Source organism: Scyliorhinus canicula, chromosome 9, assembly GCF_902713615.1.
Source record: "Scyliorhinus canicula chromosome 9, sScyCan1.1, whole genome shotgun sequence".
NCBI classification, from domain to species: domain Eukaryota; kingdom Metazoa; phylum Chordata; class Chondrichthyes; order Carcharhiniformes; family Scyliorhinidae; genus Scyliorhinus; species Scyliorhinus canicula.
In genome coordinates this window covers 133,536,350-133,549,227 of record NC_052154.1, presented here as the reverse complement: position 1 = coordinate 133,549,227, position 12,878 = coordinate 133,536,350, and the positions used below count along the sequence as shown (strand labels likewise).

The 12,878-nt window shown below is 45.6% G+C and overlaps 1 protein-coding gene across 8 annotated transcripts in view; it reads right to left on the bottom strand.

Moving 5' to 3' along the window:
- Positions 1-662: 662 nt before the first annotated feature.
- The window catches only part of myrf (myelin regulatory factor), a 380,450-nt gene continuing 368,234 nt past the window's right edge, over positions 663-12,878 (bottom strand). For 7 of the 8 annotated variants that reach the window (XM_038807647.1, XM_038807654.1, XM_038807650.1 and 4 more), the window contains 2 exons: positions 11,467-11,541; positions 663-5,447 (listed from right to left, as the gene is read on the bottom strand). In XM_038807647.1, the coding sequence (XP_038663575.1) occupies positions 5,358-5,447; positions 11,467-11,541 (165 nt within the window). In that variant the 3' untranslated portion in view covers positions 663-5,357. The remainder of the gene's footprint in view (positions 5,448-11,466; positions 11,542-12,878) is intronic. The other variant, XM_038807649.1, reaches the window with a different exon arrangement.

Below are 12,878 nucleotides of genomic sequence, written 5' to 3'. Positions count from 1 at the left end.
CTTTGCTGACCTGTGATGTGGCTTTAACGATCTGTTCAGCTCTATCCATAAATCCCTCTTCTACCCCATTCTGTTTTATTTGCTGAAATGTAAGTAATGTTTCTGATTTTCCTCTCAAAGTGCATTCCCATATAATTATCCACATTAAAGTTTGTTTGACACTTAACTGCCATTCTGCAGGTTTTTTAGTGTCTTCTTGTTGTATGTTGCATTCTTTCTCAGTGTTAGTTAAAGAACCATTTTCCTGCAGTATTTCCTGACTTGGTAACGAGAAAAGGGAGCAAGCAGTTTTACAAAGGTTTCATTTGTCATCTTTTCAGCTGATTCTGCTGATGCTTGCTGGGCACAGTTCTATAACACTGGTCGAACTACGACAATTCCAGAGAATGTCGAGCTGATGAAGATTACAGAGGTAGGAGGTATTTGAAGACGAGGATGCGGATTTTGAAACTAACAGTGGAGAAAGGGAGTCAGTGGAAGAAAAATATGACGTTTAATGGGGGACAAAATGTGAGCTGCTAAATTCTGGGTGAGTGCGGAATGAAGCTGGGATAACTATCTACCCTTGTACAATACGGAGATTCTGCAAGTCTGAATGGTGAAGAGCAGTGCCAAAAATTTGAAAGGTGTCAATTCTCAAACCCAATCAACATCAAGAAATATAAAGATAATAATAATATGCTTTATTGTTAAATGCCAGGTAAAAAAATTATACAAATCAACTTCATAATTAACGTTTCAAATTAAAATCTTTCTTCAATAACAATAAGAGATGTAAAAAAAAGCTCTTAGTGGTGTGTGTTATCTCAAGCTATAATTGACAGCTGAATGTACCATGAACCACAGGAATGTTTTATTTAAAAATATTTATTGGATATTAACAATTGCAGTGCTATTTGGTAAGAGATAATGAACATATTCAACGGTCACAATGCGTTTCATCTAAAGAACGATTCCTACCATTACAACAGAAGGGGTGAAATAATTAGAGTATACAATACAATGAGCCACATATCTCAAATAATTAGCTACCTTAGCTAGCTGTATGGTTCCGCCTCTGCATTAATACTCTGGGTTCAATTAGAAGGAAGCTAGAGTTTGATGGGTGGGGAGGTAGAATTATATTTTTTAAAATGTTTCTCCTCCAGGAGGACTATTCTTTGGGGTACAACTGTACAATAAACCAGTACATTACCCCATTTTTCAGACAGTGAATGACAGGAATTTGCTGCCGTCTGTGCTGCATAATGCCAGCTGGATTGCAAATAAAACAGCAGGAACACATGCTCACTGAGAGAAACAAAATTAGAGGAATTTAAGTGGGGATTCCTTTTGTTCTTTCAGGGAGTGTGCATGATATGTTTTTGCAGTGCAACCATTATTGATGAGTTGCATTTTGACAAAGAAAAGCATTTTAAAAAACTAATAAAAGGATAGTGCCCTTTTTAAGGTAGGAAACCTGGCCATCTTTCAGTGGTTCTGACAGTTACCAGCCCACTTAAACCTGTCCCCTGCCTTTCACCAGTGTACACCAGAACCATGGGTGTGCTTGGATAGTGGGGGTTGTGGGATCTAGCACTGCTGACTACCAATGGTATTCTGCACTTGTTATTTCATCCCTAATGTTGAGATATACTCTTGAAAGAAAGCTCTGCACTAATCCGAAGGTCTCTAATCACACACACAGATAAACAAAAGCAGTCAGCTGTCCAGAAGTCAGTAGAGAGCAATAAATATATTTGCAATAATACAAAGAACCTCAAATACATTGAAGCTAAAAAAAAGACTAGCAGAAATGTATCTGTAAGCCTAGCTTACAGCCCACAGCAAAAAAACACACAGAAAATCCTATTGACAGGTAAAAAAAAATCTAACATACATACAGTGATTAACAAGTGATTGCAAAAATAAAATAAAAAATTAGTGCTTTAAGAAATGATTGCAACAGCAATTAAAATACATAATATTTACAGGGAGCTTTGAGCTATTTTTTATTTAGCAATTTATATTGTTTTAAAGATACAGTTATTGTGAACTTTAAGCAATGGGGAGCAGTGAAACCTGCTAGTCTTAATCGTGATGCCACATGGCCTGACCTTTTCTCAGCAGTCAACTGACCTCTTGTGATTGATACAATCTAGTTTTCTTGAAAACCTTCGTTTTTTTTTAAAAAAGGCCTCGAATATGCAAGTCCTTCGTGTGAATTTATTTTATAAAATGGCACCCCATCCCCCATTTGAAGTTGTTAACTTTGGGCTGAGGCCCACCCAAGTGACCCATCTTCATGGGCAGGTCTAGAGAACATCAATTAAAATTGCTGCCTTATCAAAAAGAAAACTTTAAACAATATGCTGACAGAGGGATTATGGAACATTTTTGGTAGGGGTATAATGTGAAATTCTCACCAGGAATAAGATGTGCAGATATCAGGGAAGCTATTGGGCACGGCATTCCAGTGCGACATCAGTGCATGGTTCAGTTACATGAGGACATCTGAGAATGGGAAAGTACCAAAGGAAGATGCCTAAGTAGAGGAGAATTCTGGATTGTTGAGGAAGAAACAGATTTTCTTCTTGCACTGACTTTCCCCTCTCTTTTTCTCAGCTTGCTCCTCCCATTTCCTGAAGGTGCTGTCTCCTTGGTGGGGGTCAAGTTCCAGAGGTGCCAGCTGCCCAAATGACATGTATGAGGCTAGACAGTGACGGCTATTGGCCATGAAGGGTATTGCAGCTGAGTCTTCAATTTACATCTCCCCATAAGCACTTTCCAACGGGATCACTGGATAACAAGAATAGGAACAGTGGCAGAAAATTCCTTTCTCGGAGTCAAATGGTAGCATCTCTACTGCTGAGATTAGGATACTAGGAATTCAAAACTGCATGTTCTCACACTCAAACAGGTCACTTGCTCCCAAGTAAGACTATTAAAAAAGGGGATTAACAAAATTCTTTGTTACAACAAAGGAAAGCTAAAGCTAATCCATTTTGATTCAGTAACAGTCACATTATATGCACTGGATATAGTATTGCGTGAGCTATTACACTCTTAATAATGACGCGTCCTTGCTTTTAAAATACCATTTACATTAGGGAATATTTACAACAGTCGCTCAAGACAGTAGTTAAAATTAAGATATCCCAGATTCCCAGGAATTGAGTTCTATTCATCCAAACAGGATTCATGGAATGTTTTACAGGCACATTGGGAAATAGAACCTGCAAGAAGATGCTGTTCTTGCAAGATATTTGAAGCAGTAATATCAACTAGGTGAAAGGTAAAGTTCTTTCTTAACTCCCTCCCACCCCTTAATATTTCTCAATGACTTTTTGTGAACATTTGTGCTTATTGAGGTGAGGGAGGTTAGTGCTGAGGAATTGGAACACTTTCGGCAGCAAGTTCTAGGAACACAGTTAGAGAAGGATTAAAACTCCCTCAAGTCGGCTGTGGTCCCTTGCCCTGGATTGAAATTGCCCAATATCATTTCAAATATACCATTCCAGCCAGGAGACTTCCATCCCATCAGTTTAAATCTGGGTTCAAGAGGCGAAAGGCCAGTGTCTAATCCTCACTGCCCCCACCCCACACCCCAAGTTACCAATTTAATTGGTCTTTCAGAGTACTGGTACCCAAAATGCCAATGGACAGAGTGGTGTCAATGCCTTTACATTTTATGACACATATTCTCTGCAGGTTACTGCAGGGAGTATTTCAATTTGACAACACCTGTGCACATTCTCAACTTCTAAATGTGAGATTGGTCTCCATCCATAAATTTAATACAAGTTAGATCTTGTTGTGTTTTTAGGATGATATGCGACATACAAATGTTCGAATGAGTGATGTAACCCGTCATAACCCTGGAGACCAATGCTGTCACAAAACACACCACAGTGTGAATCCATTGCAATGTTTACATAAGTGACCCTATGTTCCAGAATATTCTCAATTTTTGCTGTGTTCAGATACCTTCAAAGAAGAACCTCTGGCATGGTTGACTCAACTACATACAAATATGGAAGAATTTTAATTATTTCAACATGTTCCCTATAACTCTTTTCTGCCCGAAGGTACTTTTCTCTAGTGATCAGCAGTCAGGAGCAGCATTTTTCAATCCTTCCTGACTAGTGTAAGATGATCAGTCAGCACCTTATATGGAACATTTTACTGCCTGACTGGTTGAAATCAAAACTAGCACCCATTGCTTTCAACCCACCTCTATTGATAATTGGTAACCCTTACTTCCCTTAACAAATACACACTGGGCACGATCTTCCGGCTGTTCATGCCAGCGGGATCTTCTGGTCCTACCAACAGCGCATCCCCGCCAAAAGTTTCCCGGCGGTGTGGGGTGGATTCAATGGGAAATCCCGTTGACAGCAGCGGATCTAGAACATCCTACCGCTGGCCAATGGCGGGCCGCTTCCTGCCACCAAGAAACATGCCGCGGGAAGGCCAGGGAATCTCGCTCACTGTTCTTATTCCATTGTCAAGTTTCCCGCTATCCTTGTCTCCTTGACATACTAATTCTTGTTGGACTGTGCATCTGCAGGTCCCAATACCTCAGCCAAGTGGCCATTCTTCATCTGTGAACTTAGATGGCGAATGTTTAACGAATAATTTTACTGTGCAGGTCATTGAAGCTCATTCCCATCTGTCCACAAACGGACTTTGGAAGAGGTCACTGGATAGTGACTGGTTGCCGGATCAGTAACTTTCACTGATTGTTTTCCCCCTCGTTCAGGGCACTGCAATGAATTTTAGCACCACAAACGCAGTTGTGTCCGAGATCGATGCAAGCTATTTTTAATACCAGCTAATAGATCATCTTAACTTTGTGTGATGGTTGGACTGAGTAAGGTTAATGGTTTTGCCTGCTAATTATACAACCTCCATACTGTCACTGCTATTTAGTGCATAGCTGGGCAAATTTGGCTTTAATGCTGCAATTTCAAAGTGTATACTTCTTAAAATCACAATCTACAAAAGCTCTAAAATCCATTTGGTCTGAGCCGCCAAGCAGCACAAAATCATTTTCTTTGACTATCTTTTCACTAAACTGTGTTTTTTACAACAGCCTGTACTGTACAGAGTGTTTCATCCCAAAATTTATTTGCAGGAAACAGAAAATTTCCCTCCTTTCCCCCACAAAGTGTAAAAGCTCCTGTCCCAGCAGGAAGGTGAAGTGGTAAGTGCAGGTTGCGGGTGTGTGATGTGTAGAACTTCTTAAGTCACACCGCCATCTCCTTTGGTCATTCTGAATAACTATGTTGCCCTGGACTAGAAAAAGTTCCTCGTTGACAGTGTATCTCTTCAAGAGGAGAGCTAGTGGCCTATCTCACGAGGGAGCCCCTTTCTGTTCAATTGCAGACTCTGTAGAAGTGGAAGCTGTATTGTGTGAAAGTCTCTCCTGCAGAGGTGCTCTCACTGTTGCATGCAGTCTGCCTCTGCTGAAAAGATGAGATAATGTTAAACTCTGGCTGCACTATACAATCAAAGCAATGTGCAAGCAATACAAGGCTAAAGCTGAGATTGTGCCACATACGAAGAGTGTGTTTGTACAAGACAACAGTAAGTTGGGACCATGCGCACTGGTTCTCTCCAGTACTACCCAATCTTGAGATCATCAGTAGGATGCCAGCAGATAGCCAAGCCATTAAGGTGTATTTTGAGTGCCTGCTACTCCCAAGATGCCAGAAACCCCCAACACCAGAGATCCCATTGTGTGCCAATTGTGAAGTTTTCAAAAGTAATTTGACCATATTTGGTGGTCCCTGGGCTGGGTCCCCTCACTCCGCTGGGCCCAATGGAACCATTCTGGATGCCAATATTCTTTATTTGAAAGCAGCAGAAAACTGTTGGAAGTTTATTGACCACCCCACTACCCTGGTTGGCCTTGTAAAGGGGCACGTAAAAGTGTATAGATTTCCAATGAGATTGGGACCCTTTCTCTGAGCCATTCTACCAGTTCCCTATCAGAATGGTTGGAGGATATTTGACCAGAGGATAACAGAAACTTGACACTGATTTATTCAATGGTAAATGTCTTATGTTCAAGAGAACAGACTGGGTTTATATAAAATACACAGGGTGTGTACTAAATTTAAAATAGCAGGAAATGTTTTACAGCCAGGATATTGGGCAGTTGGGAATGTATTACATAAAGGATAATGGAGCGGGAACTGTAATATGTATAGGCTAAAAGTGCGTAGGGAATGTTTTATATTTAAAACATCAGGGAACGGGATTGTGTTTTATATATAGAATAGTGGAGTTCAGACCATTTTATTGTGGAAGCTTCCTCAGGTACACCCTGTCCAAAAATGCAGCACAAATTGATCCAGTTCGTTACTGCCCCGTCAGTTTACTCTCAATCATCAGTAATGTAATAATAATAATCTTTATTAGTGTCACAAGTAAGCTTACATTAACACCGCAATTAAATTACTGTGAAAATCCCCTTGTTGCCACACTCCGGCGCCTGTTCGGGTTCATTGAGGGAGAATTCAGAATTTAGCCTTCATATGCATTAGGTGTGCTTCACCTAACACAAGGGGAAGCCAGTTGCCTAATCAGTCCCCTAACTCTTCCTTGACGAATCAGTTGTGCCAATTTAGTCAGCATTGCAATGCATGAGTGTGCCACTGATTGACGCCCAGTTGTTAACCCTTTGGAAGCCCAGCCAAACATTGAACTCATGTTTCCAGAACAGAGCGGTGACACAGATGTGACCCCCATTGGAAGATATTATAACAAAGTCACTCATCAGGAGGTGACAGGTGGCAGCATTTTGTCTTGTGGCCGGTCCATTGAATGCATTCAACTGCCCTCACTCCTAAAACTTGTCCCGCTGAGGCTCTCAGTGTTGAGGTGCTTCGTTCAGGTGGAGTTGAGAGGAGCAACTGTGGTGAAGAAGCTGTTGTGTGACAGGGGAAGGAGTGAAGCTCATTGGAAAGGTGTTCACATAAGGGGATGCAGGTGGGCTGGTGCCACAGATCCTGAGGGGGTTAAAGGTCAGGGCACTGTCAGAACTCCTCATCACTCACATTGATATTCTCTTCCTTTCAGTTTTTGATTCAGGAGAATCATGGAGCAGTTGAGTTGGCAATTCTTTTGAATGCGATCAAGCAGCAGCATCAGTGTACTGCTACATGTGGCCAGGACCAGCGCCTTGCGAAGGAGGGGGAGGCAGGGCACATTGATCTTCTGGGAGCAGGGTCACAGATGGCAGAGCCTCGCAGGAGACACTACCAGCCATGAGTATTCCACTATAGAAATTCCTACCTCCAGATGTCAGAGGTCCAGTGCCAGAGAAGGCTATCTGTCCCTGGCGTCTGTGGACCACCTGTGCCAGATGATGTAAGAGTTGGTATCACTTGGACTGGGAGATCACCCATTGTAATTGCCGCTCTGAACATCTATGCCAGCGACTCTTTTCAGAGCTGCACGGGTGACCTGTGTGGCATCCCTCAGTCAGCCACACACATGCGCTATTCGTGGAAGCCCACATGTGCATCAACTTGGACCAGTACCAGGAGAGCCAGGATGACAGGCCATGGGCTTAGCTCACATAGCAGGCATGCCTTAGGTGCAGGGTGTTATCAACTGCACCCTCATGGCTCTGCGCTTCCGATTGCAGCATGGGGTGCTTTTTGTGAACTGCAAAGGATACCACTCCATTAATGTCCAGATCGTCTGTGACCCCACAATAAACATCATGCAGATGTGTGCCCGTTTCCCGGAGAGCATCCAAGATACTTAAATCTTGAGGCGTCGCAGATTCCAGCTGTTTCTAAAGGAGAGCAGCGGCTATCAGGCGGTAGGTGATGTCGCCAGTGCGGAGGTCACAAATACCCGCTGAGACTCGATACAACGAGGCTCATGTATCAATACGTGCGCTGGTCGAGCAGGTGGTTGGATGGCTCAAGATGCGGTTCTGTTACCTGGACCGGTCGGGGGGAGCCCCGGAGGGTGTCCCGCATCAGAGTGGTCTGCTGCATTCTGTACAACCAGGTACAGGAGCGGGGAGAGCAGCTAGACCAGGACGACATGGCGGTGCGGTACATCTCCTCAGATGAGGAAGATGTTGAGGAGGGAGGTGAAGGGCAACCTGCAAAGGAGGAAGGACTTTGGGTAAAGGCGCAGGCCCGCATGGGGTTCAGGGCTAGGGACACCCTTATAGCGTCTCGGGTTGGGGATGACCAGGACTAGGTTGTGAAGACCACTCCCAACATGGGGTTTGACATCCACTCACTACTGCGGAGTTCACCGTGATGGTGGCTACGTTCAGGCACGGTAGTAAAATGACTGGCCGGATGTTACTGGAGAATGATGGTGACTTGCAGTGAGGACAGAGCAAAGTTCCTCTTATGTCTGTGAAATGTCTGACACAGAGCTGAATGCAACCTGCCAATGAATGGGCTTATCTTGGGGCCCTGAGAGGTTGAATGACACATCTCAGCTGCTATTACCTCATCCGAGGTCAGGGGTCCAGGTGTTTTTCTCCACCTACTGACTAGGTGGACAGACTCTCTACATGTTTTCTGCCCTTGGGATCCTCATAACTAGAGAATATTGGCAGACATGGGAGGCCTGAGCATTGATGTTGGGGACGGGGGTGGGGGTGAACCTTCCATAGCTGGGGATTGCAGGGGAGGTGAGGGTAGGGAACTGGGGCCTGTACCAGCAGCAACCCTACTGTACTGGGTCATCAGTGTGGGAGGTGGGAGAGACATAGCATTGCTATTCTCAGACTGCACAGGGATGAAGCGCTGAGGGTGCGTGGGGGTTTGTGGAGCATGTGCAATGGCATGACATCGTTGAGAGTCTGTATGGGTGAACAAAGTGATTTTTCTGCAAGATTGATATTACAATGTTGACTTATCTCTACTGGTGCCGAGGTTCATTGTGCCCACTAGGTACCTATAGTTTCTTAGTTTTCCTCACCCTCCCGCTACACCTAGGTGTTTCCCCTGGATCCACAGTTGAGGTTGAAGCGGCCTGCTGCCCTCCACACCCTGTTGCCTGAGATGACTTGGCGAGCATGCTCCTTGAGGGTCTGGGCCTACTTTTGCACTGCAAGGGTGTTATTGCTGCCGTCCGCGGAGCTGGGGGTGTGCAGCTCACAGCGAAGGGAGTATCAGATGGGCTGGACACCCCTTCCTGGGTGGAAGGCCCGGGCTGCCCTCCTGCCTATTCTCTTCCTTTGGGTGCCCTGGAGGCCCTTGGACTCCCCCATGGTATAGCGGGAAAACTGGAGTGAGATCCAGAAGTCCTGTCATCTTCTGGCACTGACACTCGTGGATTCTCATTAGTGCCTGCACCATGCAGTTGAAGCCCTGCACCATGGAACTCACACACTGAGAGCTGATCTATGGAGCAGACGTTCCCCCGCCATGGAGTGCACCTCCTGCACCATGAGCTCCGCTGTTGACGCCACCCTCGCAAAGTTGGCTTTGTTGCGTAGGAGTGACTGCACCATCTCCTCAGACAGAAGACAATAGGAGTCCTCCAGTCGGTCTTTGCATTGTGAGGAGGGATGCTGTCAATCCTTCCTGATGCTCACGACTCTGCCTTTGCAGCTCCAGCAACCCCGAGATGACTGGACCCAGGGGCACATCATTGGCCTGGGGCTCAGCAGAGTCCAGACTCCAGCGTCCCTCCGAGTGCCAGTTCCCTGGGATATTTCTTCCCCAACAGCTGTGGATCTTCATCTGTGAGGTGTTCACCAGTGAGTGACCCAGAAGACTGCCTACTAGTTAATCCCACCAAGGTGTGAATATCTGTATAGTGGAGGGTACATGTGTCAGCTGTGATGCCTCCTCGATGCTCGACTCTGAGATATATCCCTTTGCGTTGATCGAGCCTGTGGTCTCCAGAGGATGTGAGAATGATCTGGGCTGGTCGAGTGATTGACCTGCAAGGGAAGTGGGAAGGCATTAGTGCATCACAGGGTCAGACTAATGGGAGAAAGTTAATTCATGTGAGGCATGCGCCATGGCTGCAAGTTTTGAGGGTTCTCACTTTAGTCTGGTGCCCAACTTCGTCCTCTGCACAGGTGCGGCCCAACTCCTCGCCGGCCAGCTCAAGGGCTCGCGCCTCAAAGGGTTTAGGGTTCTCAGCTCAGGCTGACTGGCAGGCTGTGCCCTCTCTTGCCGGCTGTGCTTGTGTTTGACCAGCAGTGAGACAGACGAGGAGAGTGTAGGCGGGAGTCCTGCCAGGTAAGAACGTGGTGAAGTCTGGCATGCGTGAGATGTGAATGGAAGCATGGATGTGAGGAGCAGATTATGGGGGGCCCATAGAGAGTGCGGAGGGGTGTGGGAGTGTGCCATGACAAGTGTTGTGAACCTGCGAGATGGGTGGGAGTGCGATCACCATGGAGATGGGATGGGTGTGTTAAGGGGTGCTGCGGGAGACATGAGGCAGACTTACCCTGGCTGCATGAAGAGGATCATTCATCTTTTTAAGACACTGTAGCCCCATCCTCTTATGGAGTGAGCTGACACTGTCTATCCCAGCCACAGCCTCCCAGGCGGGGTTGCTGACTTTGCCAGCTGGACGTCTGCCTGATCATGGGCACCTTTGCTCAACACCACCCAGACATTTGTTGAGGGTTCCCTCTATGAACCATGGTGCTGTCTTCCTGGCAACAGCCACCACAGAGGTTAGGCTTTCCTGGGGCGAGTCCATCAGAGGCAAGCCGCTATGAGAACAGGGTGAATCAAGTGGAAGAGGCTGAACATACGGTGTGTTTTCTCGCTGGGCGCTGGTGAGATTTCTCTGGTTTTCTTGACGGGACTTTGAAAAAATATGGGAAAATTCTGCGCAACGATTTACATATCAGAGATTGTCTAGTGAGTCTTAACTCAATCTAGCGAGGATGCAGAGAGAAACAATGCTTCGAAGTTTTTCTCAGGTTTTATGGGCAGGGGATAGGTGGAGAAGGAGGTCTTGTGGTGCAGTGGGTAACGTCCCTGTCTCTGAGCTGGGAGCTCTGGGTTTTAGTCCCACCCCAGGACTTGATGGCCAAGGAAGGTGTGTTCATAATGCAGCCAAACTGGTTGAGTATCAACCTGTAAAATCCTTCCGGCATGCATCAACAGCAGATGGTAAGAGTGGGCGAGAGCCCTGGTCAGCCATGTTTGAAGCGGAGTGGCGCCCCTCAACTTATAAGCCCCTGGCAATCGTTCCAGAAAAAGCCTCCCTATGGAAACAGATGAAAGTCTGCCATGTGCGACATTAGGTGTGGGAAGAGAAACCGCAATGGGCAGAGAGAAACTTGCAGAACACTCCATTAAGAATCTAAATCCGAGGAATAGGATCCATGTTAACTGCTCCACACACGGGAAAGTGGGAGACAGTCGATTAAATGGTTGAGGTGCAGGGAGAAGGAAAATCATATAGAAGGATCAAAAGACTGAAAATGCCCTTCCAGGCTGTATTCTTGTTAGAGATTCACTTGATACTCACTGGATCAGCCACTTGGAAGTGATAGGTGATATCATAGTATGGTGCCACCGCCAGTGGCCATTTATGTGTTGTTCCCTGTGGAAGAGCGAGGAGAGAGTAATGGTAAATATAGCTTTAACCAGAATGAAATTTCCAACCAAATTCTCCTGTTTTTCTTTAATGTCAATTATTTAATTCAGAATCGTTGCCTTCTTTACCAAAATGTTCGCTGACCAGGTTATGGCATCGTTCTCATGTTGCTGGCAGGGTCCTTTAGTTTCATGAAGCAATGTTATCCAACAAAAACTGGCTGGTGCAAAGTAATCCCCAGTTCTATTTGTTCAGTGTTTATATACTTCATAATATTTATTTTATTCATGACTGATTGATAGTTGGGAGTAGCTTGGCATGGACATGCTGGTTGACAAAATATGCACAGGGTTCAGTATGGCTGCTTGGTAGGATACATGGAGGAAATGGAACTCTGCCCAGCTTTGGGGAAATAATTCTTATTGAGACTGAATACAGCCAAGAACGAAGGTGACTCACTTCAAGGCAATGTTCTTGGGTGGGGATGCGGAAAGGTAGTGAAAAACCTGGTGGAGCTCAGCTTTAGGGTCAGAAATCTCAAGAATGTGCCACCAAGTTCCTCAGTGGCATAGCTCAAAATGATGGAGTTGAGCCAACTTTCTGGGTAGAGTATTTGAGGGTGATGAAGCTCTACCAGGCTCCAGGGTGGAATATCTGAAGCTCAGACAGCCTTCCATGTGGGGTATCTGAAGGTTACGGAGTTCATACAGGCCCATTAGTCATTACCTAAAGGAGGTGGAATCACTCAGATTCATAGTATGAAATCATTTGAGGAAATGCATCGTAACTAAGATTCTGGGGGCGATTCCTCCTGGAATACTAATCTTTATTGCATTCTGCAGTGAAGTCTCAAGGAGACTTGAGCTTAGAAAGGCTACTGTGTGGAATACCTTGTGGACCCATAGACCCCATGAAATATATGCTAACCCTATCAATTTAATAAGGAGCCCCATATCAGGTAAAGATCACTCACCCAGCTCTTGAAATTGCCAAAAATATAGCAATGTTTTGAAGTGACAGGAAAGTGTAAAAAATTAAGTTTAAAAATATTAGGCGCGATCTAACAGAAAGGTTTCTAAGTGTCATTTGTGGCGGGTTTTGCTCGGAGTTTCCGGCTGTGTTAGCGGGTTCCCCACTGCTATCTAACCACACATGGGGCGCGATTCTCCCAAAACGGGAGAAATCGTAAGGCTGGCGTCAAACCCGGGCGGGTTTGACGCCAGCGCGCCCCTTCCCGACCGGGAACCGATTCTGGTCCCCGGTCGGGGCTAGCAGCCCGACGCCGCAAGCTCCGGCATCACGGGCTTAACGAAATTCGTTAAGCCCGCTTGCCGGAGTTAGCG